This window comes from Mastigoproctus giganteus, chromosome 11 (genome assembly GCF_048544385.1).
Source record: "Mastigoproctus giganteus isolate SK-2022 chromosome 11, ASM4854438v1, whole genome shotgun sequence".
NCBI classification, from domain to species: domain Eukaryota; kingdom Metazoa; phylum Arthropoda; class Arachnida; order Uropygi; family Thelyphonidae; genus Mastigoproctus; species Mastigoproctus giganteus.
Genome location: NC_143585.1, coordinates 1,292,553 through 1,309,340, shown reverse-complemented (window position 1 = coordinate 1,309,340; position 16,788 = coordinate 1,292,553). Strand labels below are relative to the sequence as shown.

At 43.3% G+C, this 16,788-nt stretch overlaps 1 protein-coding gene across 1 annotated transcript in view; it reads right to left on the bottom strand.

The window, feature by feature from the left end:
* LOC150077638 (uncharacterized) overlaps window positions 1–2,647 on the bottom strand; it is a 103,347-nt gene extending 100,700 nt beyond the window's left edge. The window contains exon 1 of the mRNA XM_090385181.1: window positions 1,583–2,647. Coding sequence (XP_090241307.1) covers window positions 1,583–2,647 — 1,065 coding nt within the window. The remainder of the gene's footprint in view (window positions 1–1,582) is intronic.
* Window positions 2,648–16,788: the final 14,141 nt, after the last annotated feature.

Below are 16,788 nucleotides of genomic sequence, written 5' to 3'. Positions count from 1 at the left end.
ACGGACAGCCCTTATGAAGTGTGGTTTCAATGTGATGTTTTATGGCTTGAGACTTAAGGCGGTTGAAGCTTGCTCGTCCTTTGGAGTACGCAATTCGATCCGGAGCTAGTCCTGTCATTTTCCACTGTTTGTACAGTTCCTGTTTAAGCTTAAAACTGTTACTCAGCTCAGGAGTCCACCATCCTCTCGTACGTTCAGAGATCCTTATTTTCTTTGAGGCTGCATAATTAGAAATTGTGATGAGCCAGCGAGTTAAAAGGTCTAAGGCAAGTTGATTATCACATTGCTCAAGTGCATTCCAAGGAATTGCAGTGGCTGCTTCTAGACATTTAGTAATGTTGAGTAATTTTGGGCTCGTTATTATCTTGGTGTGGACCTGAGTCGAGACGTTGTAATTTGGAGTCGGAAAATATAAGTTAATTAAAATTGGCATGTGATCAGATTGAAAAGCTATTTCTGTTGTAGAATCAAGTTCACAATTGCTCGATGATAGCACAAGATCAAGATGGTGATCACCTCTGGTCGGGAGATTATTAATCAGATGGATTCCTAATGGGTGAAGGTTATTTAGCAATCTGGACTGAAGATGAACAAGTTGAGGGGAAAAGTTAAAGTCTCCACAGATAACATGCCTTGCTGAGTGATGGAGCCCATGAATGAGCCAATTAGTTATCTCGTCGACGGTTTCAGCATCGGGTCCTGGAGGGGTGTATATAACTGCAAAATCAATGCGAGCAGATTTAAATTCGCATGACGCAATTAGCCCTTCGAACTTAGTGGACTGACTTTTATAATTCTTAGTAACAAGTATGTGCGGTGTTTTGTAGAAGAGTCCCACTCCACCTCCCCTTTTGTCTTGTCGGGAACAGAGAATCACATTATATCCAGCCGACACTGCATATGGAAAATGCTCCTCATTTCGGCCAAGCCAGGTTTCTGTTAAGCAAAGCACATCAAACTTGTGCGAAAGTAGAAGTTCTTCTACAGTTTCAAGCTTGTTACGGATGCTACGGGCATTCCGATAGAATATAGAGATGCTATTTTGTCTGGGGATATTCCTTAGTACCCTCTGCGGTCTTTTTCTCTCTTTTTTTAAGGTGTTTCTTTCAGATATCCTAACAGGAATTATTGTGAATTGGCTTCCATTCATGATTTCGGTAGTGAGTCAGCTAGTGGGGTTTACTGGACCCTGAATGTGATCGTGTCTTGACTGGCTGTGCCTCTGAAGTCTGGTGGGGGGCGAAGATTGAAAGTAGGGCCTGATGAGGAGCCCTTGAGGCCAAGTGGATGGCTGACACAGGATTTTATATTGGGTACTGTTGCAGTCTAATCTGAAAGATGAATAAGAAGGCCATTTTGTGGGTAGTTGGTATACATCAACGGATATATTCAAATTATCACTTATGCCATTTTTAACTTGTTCAGAGGTTGTGTGTGGAGCCAATCGTGAGATGAATAGGCTTTTGCGAGTGGGTTGTTGGTCGATGTGTGCTACGTTGCCACTAGTCTTGAGCCAAGTAGTTGGGGCTGTCCCAGTTATACATGATCTTCTCGATCTCTTGTTTCTTCGTGTCTCAGGTACCATCCTTGCCGTTTGGCGCTTTTCCTTCGTTGTGTTTCCTTTGGATACATGAGGGGACGGCCCGGCGACAACCTCACCCCACGAGTGGGGGCCAAGGTGAGTTTCTGTAGGAGTTTCCTGACAGTGTCTACTAACAGAATTGGGATGAATGGTATTTGTAATCATGGATCTATCCAAAATTTGATTCGGTGCGTCAAGCTGGTGAGGTGTGCACGTTCGGCCTGCTATAAAGAGAGCTAGGGGATCTACACATGCAGCGTTACTTTCATAAGTTGATACCTCATAGGTTTCTTTTTGATTCCGCATTGGGTTCTTTTTCAGTGCGGAAGTCTGATTGTATGCTGTTGCATCATTCTCGTTATGTGTCATCCCATTGGTGAGTATAGAAGAGGTGAATGGGAATCCTGCACCTTGGCCAGGCTTCGAAGTGAAACTATTCATAGTCATGCTCTTAAGTTCTTCAAGTTGGCTCTTCAGATGAGATACTTCCTGCAGGATTTCTAAGTTTTGAGCCCGCAGAAACTGGTTTTCAGTGAAGAGATCAGCGACGCATTCAAAAATTCTTTCCATCTTGTCTAACGTAATCCTTGCATTATCTGTTTGTAGGGCTGTGATAGTTCTCGTGTGTTCAGTGATGATTTCTGTAAGGCTTCTACTAATGAAATCGTTGGTGATTACTTGGTCAGTATTGGCCATCGGGCTTTCAGGCATAATAGTTTTTGTGTTGGAACCATTACAAACAATCTCTGTTCCGTTTTCGTTAGTAACAAGACAGTCAGAAGGTTCGGCAGGCGGTAATGATGTCAGTGATGTGAAATTGTCGAGGTCAGTGTCTAGGATGCTGCTGTCTGCTTTCCGTGGGTTTACGGTTTCATTCTCTCTGTTGATTTCGCTCGTTCTGTTACAAATATCACATGTCCACACCTTTCGCCGTTCTTTATTCAGTTTCCATAACACTGTGGGAGTGCACGGCTTACAAAATGCCCTCTTGCACGAAAGACAGCTCAGAAATACAGCTGATTTCACCACCTTACAGATAGCGCAGTTGAATTGATTATTTGGCATTTTTTCGTTGAGTATTCTCTTTCCACAGCTTTAAGTTCAGTTTCCACAAACTGCGTGATCAAAAATGTTCAACCAAGGGAATGTTTTGTAAAGTTTTCGGCAATGATTAACTTTACTACCCTTTAGCAGGTTACTCTTGGGAATTAGCGTATTAGGCACACCTTTGACCTTGTTCTTCTAGCATTCAGAAACGGGGTTAGATAGGCTTTGAGCAACTTCTATATACAGTATTGTACTAAGCGATAGTTTCAAATAAAATTAATATAGAAGATTATTTATGTATATAAATTATATTTGCATATATGAATGTGCACCCCCTGGTTAATAGCTGTAAGCGGGTGTCTCTTAGGAGAAAATAAAGATAATAATAATAATAATAATATTGGAAAAGAGGCTGGTCTTCACAGCCAAACTCTTCACAGGCCAGATATTATCTCCAAATATTTATAACGCTTGCTCCTGGAGGATCCCACAGCCAAGACAAAGGTCGGTACCAGCAATTGCGGCTCACCACAACAGGCTTGTACTGACTGAGAGATTTCTTCCCAAGCAGATACTCGCTGACCTCAACCGTGTGGACGCCGACATTGACAGAAAAATTTGTTAATATCTTTATTACAGGCAGTGATTGGTTACATGATTGTCTGATGCAATAACACCACAACAGCGACAATGCTAGGGGTTTAACATTAAATAACTTATACAGGAAAAATTACTTAAAACGTATAATGACATATTTTACATTTAAAATTGATATTAACGTGGGAAATGAAGATACATGAAAAGCGATGAAAAGACGATGGCAGTCACTCGGTTGAAGACGAAAGCTGGTCCCTGTTGATGCGTCTTCTGTACGATTTGTTCTCTATAAATTTTTGTAGTCCATATCCATCTCCTGGACGTTGTAGAGCAACTCCGTGGGCAGGAATCTATCCCCTGTCCTGAGCCTCCACGCCACAGACTGCAGAGCGGGGAGGGCTCTTAAGGGTTTCGAGGTTATCCTCCAATTGCACATCTGCCAAAAATTTGGCGTATTGACTTCACCCGCTTTCATTTTAATTGACACAAGCAAGTGGAGGGCGAATATCCGTTTGGAGACTTTTCTGTAATTTAGAAGTTGGGTGATATCTGAAGTATGTATGAGTGGTGGAAGTTTATGCTTGAAGTGGACCCACCGAAGAAGCCAGGACTCATCAGATGCAATGGTTTTTAGCGTGGTTTTCGTTGCCGACGCCCAGATTTCCGTACGTGACACCCGTACGTGAGGACTGGCTACAGAAACAGGTATATGTATTGGAGCGTGTACTCAGGCTCTGTGACATGAAGGAGGTGTTGTTTGGCAAGCCATCTTGCTCTGCAGACCTTGTTGTGAATGTCTGCAACATGGTGTTTGAAACTGAATTTAGGGTGGAATATAACGCCGAGATCTTTGTGCTTGGTAACTGGAGTGATGGGGGTTCCGTGGATTTCCAGGTTTAATTGCGTTCAGTTTTATTTGAGTGAAAATACCATTTGGGCAGATTTGTTTGGATTGATCTTAAGAGAGAACTGTGTAATCAGATTCTTAAGGCTGTTGATAATGGTTTCAGAAACAGAATTAGGTCGGGCGGTCCCGTTGATCCGATAGAGAAGCTTCAATCGTCTGCATAACTGATAAATTCTGATTGCTGGCACAGGAATGGGTGGATGGCAGACATAAAGGGCAGCCCTGAAAAGACCTTCGCCCTGGGGAACACCTACACAAACTTTCCTTGTGAAAGATTTTTATTCACAATCAGGTGAAGGACCCTGGTCGTAAGTAGCGACTTTCCAGTATATTGCCTTTTATCTGATATCCATCCTCACAAAAGTTGCAGGAGGGGCTGGATGTCTATGCTGTCGAATGCAGACTGGATATCCAGATAAACAATTGCCATCTCAGCCCTATCTTGTAGAGCCCCCAGAATGGTGTTGGTGGTTTGCAGTAGGTTGGTAATGGTGGACCTGCATTTCAAGGCATAGTGAATGTATGGTGATTCACATGGCAGAACCTGAGCTGGTAAGGATGGGAAGAAGGCACTTCTCCATGACTTTGAGGAGACAGGAGGCTTTCGTTATTGGCCTGAATTGTGAAATTAAAGTCGCTCCTTGTGTTTTGGGGATTGGTCGGACAATATATTGATTCCAGACTGTTGGGAAACTTTGCATTGTGAAGATTCCATTAAAGATTCCTAGGAGTGCATCAATGATGAAAACACTAACGCTCTTAAGAATGAATTGTGGGACCCCCATCATATCCAGTGCAAAACGTTGGTGAAATATCATTGATGGCCTGGATAAGCTATCTTTTGGGATGATGATGGAAGCGAGGATATCTCGCTGACAACTGTTGTGAATGTTCTTAAGGTCTGATGCTGACTTTGGCTTAAATCTTGTGATGTAGTCTAGCCATTCGATTGGATTAAGTTGTTGAGGGAATTCATTATGCCTTGCCTTAAACGGTGCCTTCCCGATCATGATTGTTTGGTGTATGTAGGCTTTAATGGCTTCACGTTTGCTTCTATTGAACTGGGCACTGGCTCTTGAGTACGCAATCCTGTCTAGTCGGTCTGATTTTGCATGTAATGTTTGTTTATTCTGAAATTTAAGGCTGCGATCTTGGGTCCACCATGCTTTGCTTCGACAGCGTCAAAAACGCTGCAGCGTCAAAAACTGCAGCGTTTTTGACGCTGCAGTTTCAGCAATAGACTGCAGCCAGCAGGTAAGAAAGGGCAGTTCGAGCTGTGGATGACATTGGTTTAGGGCTTCCCAAGGAAAAATGGATGCTGCGAAGCAGCATCTCTCTGGATTGAGGAGTGAACGGCTAATCACTGTCTTCTTAACTGTGGCCTGATGTTGCCAGGATATCCTGGAAGTGATTGGAAGAATGAGGGCTACTGGTAGATGGTCTGACATGAAGGCTGTTTCAGGTTGGCTGTCAACTGTGAGGGTGCCTGTTGCAAATATTAGGTTTAACAGGTTAGCGGCTCTGGTAGGAGAAAAATTCTGGAGGGTCAGACCTACTGCAGCCAGATTAGAAGATAACAATCTGCGAAGACTGTGTTGGTCTGAGCTAATATTAAAGTCTCCACACACAAGTAAGGTTGGTTTGGGGTGACATTGATTAATGATCCAGTTGGAGATCTCTTGTAAAGTGTTCTTTACTATGGGAGGGGGATGTAGACTGTGCACACGTCAAGTCTGTGGCCTTGAATGCTGAGTGAGGCTCTTGCAGCTTCAAATAGTTCTGTTTTTAGAGTGGCTGAGCTAGTCAGTGAGAACTTTTGTGTGTTGAAGAGAATGCTTACGCCACCACCAGTCGTCCGTTCCCTGGAGGCAAAAATGCCCGAGAAGCAAGCATGTTGAGAGAATGTGAATTCTTCTTCATTGGGGGACAGCCATGTCTCTGTGATACAAATGATGTCATACAACCTTGACAAGAGAAGAATTTCCATTGTCTGAAGTTTATTTCTCAGACTTCTAGTATTTTGATAGAAAATTGTGCACATTAAAAAAGTTTAAATATATGTCCTTGTTGGAGGTCTGATGGCCTTCATCAATCGTCTATGGTTCGTTCTGGAGGTAGTTCTCACCTCAATCTTCATGTCTCCCCTCAGGCGTTTGTGGTGGGGTGATCATGTCGCTGGCAAGCTGCTGGAGAGTGTTTGAACCTTTAAGAAGGTCCTGTTGAGTACAACCGGAATGTTCCTCCCCAAACTTAGACTTAATGGCGGGTCTGAGTCAGGTTTTCCTTTCATTATTTGTGGTTTCGATCCGTTGGGGATACCGCATCCATGTAGAGGTACGCTTTGTACCTCTACCTGGATGCGGTAGAAGTGTTTCACTAGTGCCCCTGCAGGCCAAGATAATGCAAGGCTGAGTTGTTTGTAGTTTGATTCTGCTGTAGTGATTTTGAATGATGCATAGTTTTTTTTTGTATGGTTATTTGGTCGTGAGCCTGGTAAATTCTGTGTCTATACCTAAGTCTTCATTCAAATAAGACCGCATCTGTCCAACAGTTGTCTGTGGAGAAAGCCTGGAGACAAAAATTGATTTTTCATGTGAAGAGATTTTTAGCGCAACTGCATGTGTTTTCGTTGAGTTAGCAGACCCCTGTTAGCTTCATGTTGTAGTTTGGCTTTTCTGGTGCAGTTACTTGGTTTTTTGTGTATTTCTGCTTCCCTTTGCACTTTTTAATCTTCTTAGGAAATTTTGGGTGTCTTGGTTTGGTTTTTTCCTTCGATGTGGCAGCGGGATGAATAACTTCGGGATGATTTGCTGTTGTGCAGAAATTTCCGGGTGCGATTTGGTTGATAGAGAGGCTCCGGTGCCTCAGATTGTAGACTTTACACGCCGGGAACTGGTTGCTCCTCTTCCTCCGGTGCGTGCGGCCTGACCTGTAAGCTGGGGGCATTGTTCCAAGGTGTCTGGACGGTTGAATGATTAGATTTAAGGACATCTGCAAATGTAGCACATCGGTGTACTTCTGAATCTTGGACGGAATAGTTTTGTACCCCAGACGGGAGAAAATGGGTGGTGCTGTCCTTCTGTTATTTATGTGAGGAGAGGTTAGAGGAGGTTTGGAGTTCAGACGCTGGTCCTCCAGGAGGGGGAAATCGTTCACTGCGTTGAAAACTCTTATTCGCTCCTAATGTTTGTTCTTTGAATGGCTTGGTATTGATCCTGAGTGGGGGATGATATTCATCAGTTGTCTTTTCCTGTGATCGAAAATGATATTTTCCTTGGGAAGAACACTATTTGTTCTTGCCTTCTGAAGGGGGCTGTTGGAGACCAGTGGATTCGGCCTGATAAGGGATATTGATCGAGGCCTCAGCGGAGTCGCTTCTTCTAGGATTTGTAGCGGAAGGAACGTGACTAGATTTCGTTTTACACTCAGGACAAATTAACACGATATTGGTCTTTTCATAATTTTTATAAATCTTAATAAGGTCCTGCGCGTTGAGAAGGTTGACAAGCTCTCTAGAATCCTCGGACTTATTCAGTTCGATTTTATTGTAGATGTCTAGAAGAATGAGGTTGATGTCCTTGTTACATCGGTGCAGAAATGTGACGTTATCATGAAGTTCCGCGAGGTTCGCTTTCATCATACTGAAGCCGAATTCCATTTTCGAAATGACGTCGGATGAGGTCTCCTGGAGGTTCCTTAGCTCGTTTTCCATGAAGTTGACTCTTGACATCACAATTTCGGAACTGCTGACGAAAGCTTCCATGACGGTGGAATTACCTTCCGTTGTCATTTTATGCCGATGTTCGAGTTTTGGAACTACATTCTCTGTCTGACGCATGTGAGAATCTTTTAACTGATCTAGTCCGGATACCAATTCCGTAATGGCGACTTGAATCGAGTTCACAAGGACTCTCAGCTCATCACAGCCAATGGGATCAGTCTGTTCCGAATGTTTTCTGTCAAAGGTGGGATGCGCTGTGTCAACTTTATCGCTGTCATTATTGATCATTTTGCAGACATCACATTTCCACGCAAGTTTAATTTTCTTTGCAAGCTTTTTTACATCCGAATATGAGCTACAAGGTTCGCAGAGACATACCTGCTTACAGGAAGAACATACAAGTAGAAAATCTGCTTGCTTGAGACATCCGGTACACACCAAATTTTCGCCCATGCTGAATAAACTGAAATGTAATGTCAAAGCGAGCTTAACAATGTCGGTGAAAGATTAAAATATCTTCCGCGTTTTTACGTTAAACCGAGTGAACTATGGGAAGGTCACTTGGAAAGTGTGCCCTGGGGCGGCTAGCATTAAGTAGGAGTAAGAGACAATCGACGTGGGGTTGCGCTGACCTTGTCCGCAACTGAAACTGGCGAGAATGACTTTCTTTGTCAGAGGTGGAAACAACGATAAAAATTATAAAAAAATACCTTGATTCTGTGAACCTGATGCAGCGTGTCCAGATCTAAAGATCCTCTGTGAGTTTAGTCCCTGGGAGACGAAAAATCACCATTGATTACCTTTACAGAACTGATCAATTTCGGGAGCACCTTCCAGCACACGTTCACCGCCGGTACGCGCACGCGCAGTAAAGTCCTAAGTAACATAATAAGTAACGAGGACAGACACAACTTTATCAAAGCCCTTGAACCCCGATATTGCCAAGTTGTATTTGTTTTCTGTATTTGTGGTTAGCTCTGTGTTTTTATGCTGCATTTTTATTTCTTTTTTGCATTTGTAATCTGTATTTTGTAGCCTTTTGTATGCGTTCGCTGTATTTTGTAGCCTTTTGTATTTGCACGCTGTACTTATTCTGCTTTTCTGTAACTGCTACATGTGAACCCCTGACGCTCGTCGCGATGAAGGGATATTGTGCTGTAACTTTACTTCACGATAAAGATTTATTATTATATTAGGGTCATCCATAATCTCTTACGTATACCGTATATGTATTATGACCATAAATTGCGTGCGTTCTCTGGTCGATTTGCCTGTTTGCTGGACGAAAAAACTCCAGTTCTGCGGAAAACACCTTGCCTGAAACCGACTAACTCAGCCACGGAGTGAAAAAAGCCCATTAAAGTTCCTCGCGTCATCGACGGGCCTTTTCCACCCGGTGTGGGGAGGATGGTGACGATACCATTGTGCTACCGGGCAGACTGTCTACTGTGGACAGTCTGGTGTTCAGTGTTTGCAGTTATCAAGTGAAAATGTGCTGGGGCATCTTCAGAGGAAGCATCATCAAATGTACTGCCTCCCACTGTCCAGTGTCTAATAAAAATATAATTCTGTCAATAAAAAAAAAAAGGATATTTTGTTTCATTCCAAGCTACTCTCAACGACTAGGAGGCAAAGGTCATCCAGATGACTGCTTGCCATTGAGGGCTATTGTGTCTTTGTTAGAAGGGGGAGCAGAACAGATTCAACACAAACACACCCGAAGGAGAGAATTTTATTGCCAATACAAAAAGCATCGATCCGTCGTCCGACTGCACATCGCGGACAAAATTTTGGCGACAAACTTTTGATTGTCGTAGCTCAGATGAGCGCCGTCAGTAGAAGAACAAGACCGACTTAATAACGAACTCGCGGTCGGTTCCGGCAGGTAACTCGGCCTTCACTCGGAACGATAAAAATTCCTTCGAGAAGCTCTCTTCAGGGTCCCCGTCTTGGAAGAACCAGGGAAAGGGCTCCTTGGCGGTAGGGATCTCCACGCTCACTCTCGCTTTCTGCCCTTCGCTCACGAACACGGGCACGTTAAGAAGGATCTCGCACTCCTTGTTCTCCTCCCTCACGCTGTACCCTTCGCTTTTGTACTTCGTGTCGATATTCAACGCTTTCAGCTTCGCCCTGGTGTCGCTCGGACAGCGGCCGCCATCACTGGAAGCCGTCAGTTTGACCCCTACGAAATAGATGGAGCCCACCTCCACTTCCACCAAAAAGTGGAAGTCGCAGCTCGAGAAGGCCAGGGTAGCGAGGGTGTTTCGCCTCTTCTCCCGCTGCGAGTCGGTGAAGGGACAGATGGGCAGGTCAAGGGTGTGGTACGGGACGAAGTGTCGCTTCTCCGTTTCCGGCGAGAACTGGAGCAAGGTAGCTGTCACCGCAGTGTCGTGCTTGATGAGCTTGCACAAGACCGGTCCGGCCTCGTCCATCGTGAATATTCCGCTCTCCATCACCGACACGAACTCCCATGGGATCATGGTGTAGAAGCGGACGTGCGGCAGTATGCTGGCCATCACCTCCATGACTCCGTCCCTGCTCGGCTGGACGCCCTTCTTTTCGCACGCGCACTTGGCCCACTGCAACACTGCGTCGAACAGGCGGCACTCGGAACTGATGTTCAGGGTCTCTCTCTTCGCGATCACTTGCACTGTCCGCAACTGGGCCGTAAGAAAGCATTCCGAGGCGAGCACTGCTTCCGTGTGTTCGTCGAACGTTCGAAGACATCTGTAGATGGCCTCGTTCAAGTCGCGGGAGATGGCGAATTCGTACAGTTTGCAAGCGGTTTCCGGCAGGACGTCGGTGTTGCCCTTGATGTAACCCTCGCAGTATTTCTCCAGGTACGGGATCCGGTACTTCTTGGCCGCATGAAACGTGTCCACGGCTTCGTCCAGGGAGGTCAGGTGCAAGCTGTCGGTGTACAGGTACCTGCAAGGGGCAACAGTCGATTAGTGCTCGATCGCATGCTGACACGCATAGGCAACTCGCGCACACTATCCGACACTTGGCACCAAGGCTGCACTGGGGTTATATTCTAATATCTAAAGGGGTCCTTATATTTCCTCCCCCCCTCTCTCTCCGTGTGGTTTACACGTGGAACGTGGACACGAGCCCCATTGAGGTCACTGTTCATGTGCGCAAGCTGACCTGGAACTGCACTTAAATATTTACATAATTATTTATTCATTATTCACATTGATGATGTTAGAGGAATTTTTTGCGAAGTGCATTTATTATTGTTATTATTAAAGTAAAGGCAGTTGCATAAACAAAATGGTAAACTTGCATCAGCGCAGAATCTGTCAATGGAAAGTTTCTTTCTTCCGAGTACATCACTTTAAGTTGACACTGTGTTACAACAATCTATAACCTCCATTACTGCGCATCTTTAACAAATTCCTTAAAGGAGGTGTTTAACCCAGCTATTTCAAAATAATAATAATCATAAATAAATAAATAAGCTTACGTAACAGTAGTACACGAAACAGGCTCTAAATTTGTAGCCAGTAATCATTGAGCAGTAATGTGCATTAATTGTGTAGAAAAAATCTTAGACATTCGGCATTAAAAACGTCAGAAATGTAAAGAACAACTGCTTCAATTTCACCAAACTTCTCCATTAATTTGTTCACGGATTGGTAACATAAGTCAAAATATCACTAATGGACTAACAATCACCGAATCCATATTGGCCATCACTGAACAGATGGAAGATTTGTAGATAGTTTAGGAGTTGGCGGTTAATGGATTTCCTCATTACTTTAAAAGAATGGAAGTGCATCGGAACGATAATTGGACAGGACGAATTGTTACCCTTTTGTAGGGATTTGCTGGATGCGAGCAAATTTCCAAAGCAGAAGAACAAGTGGATTAAAAAGATGACACCGAGCAATAAGTTACTTTTACGTTATATTCTAATATCTAAAGGGGTCCTTATATTTCCTCCCCCCCTCTCTCTCCGTGTGGTTTACACGTGGAACGTGGACACGAGTCCCATTGAGGTCACTGTTCATGTGACCTCAATGACACTGTTCAGGAAGGGGATGAATATGATTGGACCACTTGACATCGATGGTTCGACTGTTGATGATCCTGCTCAGATAGCAAACAAACTGAATGAGTATTTTGCATCTACATTCACACGTGAGGAATTATTACAATTTGAAAATGGAAGAAGGTTATCAAATTGTAGCAGTGTGCTTAATGATTTTGTAATAACTGAGAGCAAAGTGGAGGAGAAATTGTTGAAGTTAAACATAAGAAAGGCACCCGGGGTGGATGGGATCTATCCAGTTATTTTAAAGGAGGCGGCAAAGCAACTAAGCAAACCCTTAGCCATAATTATGAGAGCATCCTTGGACTCAGGGGAGGTTCCCACGGACTGGAGATGTGCAAATGTGTCCCCAATTCACAAAGGTGGATCGAAGGGTGACACGAGTAATTACAGACCAGTTAGTTTAACTTCTGTTCCGGGTAAAATAATGGAGTCGCTGGTTAAAGATGCATTGCAGGATCATCTAGACAAGACTGCAGCGATAACTCAAACACAGCATGGGTTTGTTAAGGGAAAGTCTTGTCTGACAAATTTGATTGGTTATTATGATGTGGTCACAAAGGAACTGGATGCAAAAAATAATTTTGATATCATATACTTGGATTTCAGGAAAGCTTTTGACACTGTTGCGCATGGAAGACTACTGTACAAATTGGAGCAGAATGGTATTAAGGGTAAGTTGCTACAATGGATAAAAGGATGGTTAAGTGGGAGAAGACAGAGGGTGGTAATCAATGGGTGCTGCTCTTCGTGGACTAATGTTATTAGTGGAGTCCCACAGGGTTCGGTGTTGGGTCCACTGTTGTTTTGTGTATTTATCAATGATATTGATGAAGGTATATCAGGCTTAATGTCGAAGTTTGCAGATGACACAAAGGTTGGCAGGGTTGTTAATGACAGTAATGGCAGTGTGCTACTGCAACAGGATCTAGATAATTTGGGCAGATGGGCTAAGAAGTGGCAACTGAAGTTCAACCTTGACAAATGCAAAGTACTGCATATGGGTAGAAATAACCCCAGAGAAACGTACCAACTGTGTGGTACTACACTTAAGGTGGTAGAAAATGAAAAAGACCTGGGAGTAATTGTGCAGTCAGATATGAAGTTTTCTGAGCAGTGCAGACAGGCTGCTAGGGCGGGTCATGGGGTTTTGTCAATGATATATAGGAATTTTGCTAGCAGGGAAAAGGAGGTGATTGTCCCTCTGTATAAGGCAATGGTCAGGCCACGCCTTGAGTACTGCGTACAGGTCTGGAGGCCTCATTTTAGGAAGGATGTAGATTTGCTTGAGCGTGTACAGAGAAGAGCAACACGATTGGTGAGGGGAATGAAGGGATTCTCTTACCAAGAGAGGCTTAAGTTCTGCAAATTGCAGTGGCTGGAGACTAGGCACCTGCGCGGTGATCTGATTGAGGTCTATAAGGCCTTGAATGGGTTGAGCACGCTGAATTCTGATGGGATCCTTCCACTTGTTCAGATTACCAACCTACGGGGACATAAGTTCAAATTAAGAAAGGACAGATGTAGAATAGATGTGCGGAAATTTGCCTTTAGCCAGCGGGTGGTTAATTGCTGGAACAAACTTCCATCTGTCGTTGTAGAAGTTGATAGGTTAAATAAATTTAAGGAGGAACTGGACAGGCATTTGGAGGGAATGGTGTGATTTTTTTTTTTTTTTTTTTTGGCTGATGCTGCATAAGCTCCTACACTTGCTTTCTTGCATCATGTGCCACTACTACTACTACTACTACTACTACTACTACTACTACGTTTAACTGGGTTGCGTTTTGACAATTTGCCACCATCTAAATTGATCATGGCAGCAAGGTTTATGTGATTATGTGTTTATGTGATTTATACGGATCTGTCTAAAGCATTCGAGACAGTCTTGGCATCAAGATTGTCTCGTCAGCAGATACATGCAGACCTCATTATATCCCGCAATTCTGTACGTATACCGCACAAATCTGGGTCACCTTAGACTAGGACCACGGATATGGAACAAAAGTTGAACGCCCAGAGGTTGCAAAAGCTCATCACAACGAAGCGTACGAAGATGGTGATAAAAATGCTAACGGGTCAGATAAATGTCTCAAATATTTGGGAAATATGTGAGTGGTAGGTCCCTATGCAGTCTCTGAGATCAAGTTCCCAAATAATAGCAAAACGGAACCGGCTACAATCAAAATATAAAGCCCTGCTGCTATGACGAGCATCTACAAGTACTGCATTGTAACCAATAATATGGACATTTAGTAGTGATAAAGATTATTTATTTATTCATTATTTGTTAAAACGAAAAAACTTTCTGGCTCATTTTATGAAAACACAAATGGCATTTGTAGGCCACCGTTGGATTGGTTGCGCGGCTACTTCAATCATCGCTCTCACATCGGATAATTTAAAGTGGATGTACATTTTTCTTTTCTTAATTAAGAGTTCCCAGGGATTGCCGTTGGGGGCTCTTCTGTTCGATGCAAAAGAGCTGCCAAATATCCCGACAGCGAAAGGTGTAAAATTCTTATTAAATGAACTCAATAAATCCCGCAACTCGATTACTGTTACCTTTCTACAATCTTCGGGAAAAGTTGAATAATGTACGAAGACAATGGACAAGTGCAAAGTGCTGTCTTACAAAGACCCTCGTAAGAATGGCCCAGTTTGTCGAGTACCACGAGTTATCGATCATCGACCAAATATGGCTCTCGAAGATTGTTCCTTCTCGTCTTATTTTCGCCGTTTATTTCTAAACAGGCATTCGGGAAAGTATTAAAACTTTTGGCAAAAATACAAAAAACAAACTTTGCTTTCCAATCTGAAGCTTCTTCCTCTTTTCTATTTGCACGTCCGCGTTGATAAATTAGAAAAATGCGGATTAAAATAAAATGGAGAAATATTTAATTAAACGCGACAGATTTCGTAACTACCACACCGCTAATTGTGACCAATATTTCGCAAACAGGCAATCGGAGAAACACTCGGTTTGGGTCGAATTGATTATTTAAAATGATTAATGGATAATGCGTGAACGACCCACTTTCACAATACATCTCGTATCGGGGTTTCTTTTACGAAAAGAAATTGTTTTTTTCTCAAGTAGCGGACTGACTACGGGAAATACAGTCCGATGTTTATTCGCGAATATTTTAAACAACGACGATCTTTTCATTTCATTTGTTTCAATTCATTACTTCATAACATAAGTGGCACCAGGTGAGCAGGAGCAGCACACTCTTCTTGATTAAACCGGGGTTCGAGCCCTTGACCACCAAATACGGAGGACGCGGAAAGGTCAGGGAATGACCACCGCATATCCCCGGAGCAATATGGCCTTAGTTGCCATAACAGACATAACATAAGCCATTTGTTCTTTTACATTAATAATTTTAAGTACATGTATGCACAATACGTTTTTATGAAATTAAATTTGGAAAAAATAAAAACATAGTCATACGACATTTATTTCGTAAAAACATAATTTATAATGACTAGGAGACTGCGTCCCCTGCTCGCTTTGATCGCCAACCCCCCGCGCATGCTTTTCTATGTAATATGTAGAGGTATGACGGAGTAAGTCAAATCTTTTCTACGTAAAAGACACACCTCTCGAAACGCACTGATCGATATCTAATCTAATATATAAAAGAAAACAGAAAGTGTAAGAAAAAACTATAAAAAGTAAAATTGCATAAATGTTGAGTGAATGAAAGTTATTATTGATTGAATGTTCTATCTTAGCCTCTTCACCGGACAGACTGATGTCTATGCAGGCCCTCAGGGAACTCATGGTTATCCAAGCTGACACCATGCTGTAGCTTTTCCTAGCTGTATGGTGTGGGATGCTGACACTGGCCGGGGCGCCTCCGTAGCCAGGTGGGAAGGAGCAGCAGTGCGTAGCACATGCTTCTTGATTAGACCGGGGTTCGAGCCCGTCACCACCAAATACGGAGTATGCGGAAAGGTCAAGGAATGACCACCGCATATCCCGGAGCAATATGGCCTTAGTTGCTAATGCTCCTAAAAACCAAATAACGAGCTGACACTGGCCATTAGGGTAACCCCCAGGCCAGTGTGGGACAGAGCTGCAAAAAGCACACTCCACCATAGGAATCTCTTTCCCTATGTTCTTTTATTCCTACCACCCTGGGTGTCTCCTACCCCCTTTTATGTGGTGGCTCCCCACCACCCATTTTCAACTCCCACCCTCTGGACAAGAATGGCATATCCTGTACCAGGGGGACCCCTTACTGTCTCCCCTTTGAAATCAGGGGAGTGTCTCAACTACTGTCCCCCTCTTTCTCTGCCCCTTTCATCCCACCCTCTTCCTATCTCCCCATTATCTCCTTTTCAATAAAAATAATTTTTTTTTGGCTCTCCTTAGATGCGTAGGCTGCACCAGGGTTCACCATGCCAGAGCTTTCTTCTCTCCTAATGTGTTCTGGCCCACTTCCCCAGGGCGGAGATGAAAACTGCGGGTGTTAGTGGCTCTCCACAGGCCCCCAGGCTAAGAGAAACAACACAACCCACACTAATACTTCACAAAACACACACTAACACACACCATGGATTTATGAAGAGTATTGTATTCTACCCAGAGTAAAAACGCAGATTTGGGGGAGGCTCCCCGGTGCCGCCAGACAAAAAACACTATGATCGATATCTAATCAGGAAATAATCTGTGTAATTATTTATCTGTGCATTTCTAGTGCTCGGTTTTCAATCACCAATAATTATTTAACTGCGTTTACATAGGTCACTTAGGTAAAGGTCTTTTGCTTCGGGTTCCCATAATGCATGAGGAATAATGCATCTCAAATAGCAGGACTAAAATATTTAACTGAAATATTTACAAACTACACAAATATTTAAAATATTTATAA